We start from the raw sequence: 4,656 nt of genomic DNA, 5'->3' as shown, positions 1-4,656 counted from the left end.
GAAGGGACGGAGGAAGAGAGAGAAAAAGAGAGAGAGAGAAGGGAAGGGAGGGCTAAATAGAAAGAATGTACCTGGGGGCATGGGGGTGGCCTTCAATACTTATAAATGCTTGCAAAAAATTCCTATTAGATTAAAAACTACTTTCAATCCCAGAATGCCATGTTAAGAGTCTAACTGCTCTATATTTAGAACGTTTATATAAGGCAATTTAAAAGCTCAGGTTATCTCTGTGACTCGATCAGTATTACAAATATTGAACAGCTTTCCATTGGAAGCACTAAATGAAATTATAGTCTGTATTTTAACCACTATGTTAGAATAGATAAAAGAGGTCACTGAATCAAGTTTTAATCTTACCCTGAAAAATCAGCAGAATATTGTCCATAATCAAAGATATAGACTCTAGTAATTTGACACACTGAGAGGTATCCCAAAGCAAACACAAAGCAACATCTGCAAAACAAAGATAAGCCGCATTAGTGGGGGTGCTCATCTTCTTAACAGTACATTGTCAAGAAATGCACTACTTCATATGGCTCAACAATCAAATAGTAAGTCTGCCCTACACATAACAGGTTATGAGAACTCTTTCCTAACATGGGGGACAAACTGAAGATGAAACTGACTATGGCTGCTCTTCAATCTTATTCTGGAAGACAGACACACATAAAAAAATTAGACAACTGAAAGCCATGAACATAAAAAATGTGATTACTGGTGACAGCTTTAATTTCTCAGCTCCTGCTTCCATATCCATGATATGACTCTTAGCTAGAGTCCCCTCATTTATGTCATATGTGTGTGTGAGCTCTTGCATGTGTGCAGACACTAGTGTGCTCGAGTGCTTTGGGAACCATCCTCGCTCATCCTTCCTCCTTATTCTTTGCAGCACAGTCCCTCCATCAAACTCAGACCTCACACCAATATGGCTAGTCCTGCGAGCCAGCTTGGTCTGGGATTCCCTGCAAACCACCACCATACCCACACAGTATTTATGGGTTTGGGGGAATCTGACCTCTGGCCTTATGCTTTCTATCAATTTAATTTGATTTTAAAATGTGCCCTCAGCAGTTTAAAATCAGGACCTTTAGAGTGAGTGGAATCTGGGCTCTCACCTACAACCAGCTAATGACTTTAATAAACCTAAAGGTACCGAGATGGAATTACAACTAAACACAGTATGAAAAACGAGTTTACTCATCAATGAAAAAAAAAAAGAAAGAAAAGAAAAAAACATATCCTAGAGGATGTAACATCACACAGGACAAAAGCTGCAATGGCAGCTCAAACTCAGGAAACAGATGTATTATTAACCCAGAAGCAGGGCTGGGGAGAGGAAGCTAGGCCTTCATCTCACGGGAAAACAACCCCAGATGGATTAAATAGTCAAATATGAAACCATAACAAGTGGGAATTGTAACTAAATGGTTGAATGCAGCTCTCACACTGGAGGGTTTTCTAAACATTCGATACAGAAGCAATCAAAGAGAAAAGTTATCTTTTTAGCTAAACTGAATCTTAAGCTCATGTAGGTGATTTGGGTGGCTTTATAACTTAGTTCTTTAAAGCTATGAAAAAAGAAAATAGGGCGGGGGACTGGGTGTAGTGATGGGCCCATTTAATGTCAGCATACAGGAGCAGAAAGGCAGGTGAGTCTCTGAGCTCAAGTTCAGACTGGTCTACCTAGCAAGTTCTAGGACAACCAGGGTTTAATAGAGATCCTGTCGAGAGAGAGAGAGAGAGAGAGAGAGAGAGAGAGAGAGAGAGAGAGAGAAGGAAGGGAAGGAGGAAGGAAGAAAGGAAGGAAGGAAGGAAGGAAGGAAGGAAGGAAGGAAGGAAGGAAGGAGGAAAGAAAGAGGGGGAAGGAGGGAAGGAGGGAGGGAGGAGAAGGGAGGGAGAGAGGGAGGGAGGAAGGAAGGAAAAGAGAGGGAGGGAAGAAGGGGGAGAGGGAGGGAGGGGAAGAAGAGAGAGGGAGGGAGGGAAGAAGGAAGGAAGGAAGGAAGGAAGAGAAGGAAGAGAAGGAGGGAGGGAAGGAAGGAGGGGGAGAGGGAGGGAAGGAAGAGGAAGGAGGGACAGAAGAAGGGAGTTGAAAAAGAGAAAAAAGTATTGCATGCTAAAGCCAGCATTTATGTGAGATACTATTTTATAAATTCAAGTAGAAGTCCATATAGAAAGGCTAGCAGTATTAATTAATCAACACAGTGACAAGTCAAAAAGATACACGTGCATTTGCTAAAACTTAAGCCAGGCCTGGTAGCAGTTCTTGGGAGGCTGAGGCCTGATTTCAAGTTCAAAGGCCTGCCTATACTATAGAGTAAGTTCATGGCCAGCCTGGGCCATTTGGTAAGACTTAGAGTAAAGAGTGACAGGGGCCCAGCTCAGGGGTAGAGCACTTGCTTACTACTAGCATGTGCAAGATCCTGGGCTCAGTAGGACTTAGTACACGAGGAAAAAAATAATTCAACAAATCAAAATTCTCATAGTACCCTGAGGGAAAAAGATACATCCTTAACATCAAAAAGTCTAAATACAGGCTAGGAAAATTGCTTGCTGGTCCTCAGAACTCACAAGAAAAGCCAAGCACAGTAGCACAAGCCTATAAGCCTGGCACCAGGAAGACAGAGACAAGAGGACCTTTGCAGCTCAGTGTCCAACTGGGCTAGCTAACTTAGTGAATTCCAGATTTTGTGAGAAACCGCATCTCAAAAAGTTAGGCTTAGAAGGTGTACTGGCTGGTTTTGTGTGTCAACTTGACACAGGCTAGAGTTATCACAGAGAAGGGAGCTTCAGTTGGGGAAGTGCCTCCATGGGATCCAGCTGTAGGGCATTTTCTCAATTGCCCCTTGTGGGTGGTGCCATCCTTGGGCTGGAAGTCTTGGGTTCTATAAGAGAGCAGGCTGAGCAAGCCGGGGAAGCAAGCCAGTAAGGAACATCTCTCCATGGCCTCTACATCAGCTCCTGCTTCCTGACCTGCTTGAATTCCAGTCCTGACTTCCTCTGGTGATCAAAAGCAATGTAGAAGTAAGCCAAATAAACCCTTTCCTCCCCAACTTGCTTCTTGGTCATGATGTTTGTGCAGGAATAGAAACCCTGACTAAGACAGAAGGGAAACATGACAGCCATGACAGCCTGAGTTCCATCCTCAGACCTCATACCAAGGTGGAAGACAGCCAATTTCACAACAGCGTCCTCTGATTTCCACACACGCAGAGTGGCATGACTACTCACCACACAGCTCGTGCACACATGAACAGCAGCAACAACAACGTGAAAAAGGAAGACACAAGATACTGACCTCTGGCCTCACATGCACACACGTTTCTGCACACACATATGTACATACAATGCACACGCACTCGTGAGTGTGCACATGCGTAGACACACACACACACGCACACGCACACGCACACAAGCATGCACGCACACACGCAAGCACGTCTTCTCAGCCCTAAGATGGTAGTGGCTCATAAGGGAAGAACCACCATGAAGCATGGGGTAGGAAGAAGAGGCGAGCACAGAAGCACAGCATCAGCCCTCTTGTAGATTTGAAGACTCGATAATAATAAATTCGGCTCCTGTTAAATTCATGTCTAAGTTGCCCACCCCAATTACAACCCCACCGAGGCCTTTGGTGGGGCTAACCGGCTGATCTTCAGGGGCTTCTGGCCAACTAACGAAACACACAAGGCTGCCCCATTCTAACACACGAAAGAACTTGCTGTGGGGATTTAGATTGTGGCATTTGTTTCAAAAATAGATCAAAAGATTATCCAAACAAGAGACAGTTGAAAAAGACTCACTGTACAGCTGAATGTCTGATTATAATAACATCGGGCAGTATTAAACCAGGGGGGGAGAGGAATGGGGTTCAGCAAGGTAAGACGATGGCTTGTTTCAGAGACAGTTTCCCATTGCCCACTATACACACAAAACACCAACCAGTCAAAATATGAAAAGATCTAAATGTAAAAAGGTCACGAAGAGTCATACAACAAGCTAAAAGAGAACACCTGGAGTCGGGGCAACCACAGGAGCATAAAACTCACAGATGCCCCGGAGAGTCTCCTACAGGTACACCAGACAGTTCCATATGACAGCCTGCAAAGTACTGCATGATAATATAACAGAAATTACTTAGTACGTATACTAGGTTAATGTCCCAAGCAGTAAGAAACAGATTAAGAATTCAAGTAGAAAATAGATAAGACTGTCAATGAGCAAATTATATAAGAAAAAAATGTAACCACAGGTTTATTTAGAAAAAATAAATGAGACTCGGTCAAGCAGTCATCAGAGATAACTTGGAAACTCAGCAGGATGGAGACCGTGTATGTTCAACACAGATGGGCCAAAGTAGATAACACTCAGGCTACACAGACGACTCAGCTCTCAACTGGTTTTGCATCTGTTTGTCTGTCTATTAGTCAATTTATCATCTGTCTGTCTGTCTGTCTATTGTATGAGAGGATCAAGAAAACCACTGTGGAAGTCTTGAGATTATAGGATGCACCCCTACTCCCAATTTCTTCCCTGTTGAGGATGCAACCTGAGCATCCTAGTAACTGAGCTACACCCCAGCTTGAAGAATGGAACTTAAAAAAAATTTTAAGCAGGTATTTTTGTAGCATAGATTAGCGCATATATATATATATATAT

General features: G+C 43.3%; 1 protein-coding gene across 6 annotated transcripts in view; it reads right to left on the bottom strand.

Moving 5' to 3' along the window:
- Positions 1-4,656, bottom strand: part of Mboat2 (membrane bound O-acyltransferase domain containing 2) — a 129,163-nt gene that overhangs the window by 33,979 nt on the left and 90,528 nt on the right. For 3 of the 6 annotated variants that reach the window (XM_031356992.1, XM_031356988.1, XM_031356991.1), the window contains one exon: positions 358-453. The exons of the other annotated variants lie outside the window; for them this stretch is intronic. In XM_031356992.1, coding sequence (XP_031212852.1) covers positions 358-453 — 96 coding nt within the window. The remainder of the gene's footprint in view (positions 1-357; positions 454-4,656) is intronic. 6 annotated transcript variants of the gene reach the window in all.

This window comes from Mastomys coucha, unplaced genomic scaffold (assembly GCF_008632895.1).
Source record: "Mastomys coucha isolate ucsf_1 unplaced genomic scaffold, UCSF_Mcou_1 pScaffold6, whole genome shotgun sequence".
NCBI classification, from domain to species: Eukaryota; Metazoa; Chordata; class Mammalia; order Rodentia; family Muridae; genus Mastomys; species Mastomys coucha.
The sequence above is the reverse complement of the archived record's forward strand: the minus strand, read 5'-3'. Positions and strand labels throughout refer to the sequence as shown.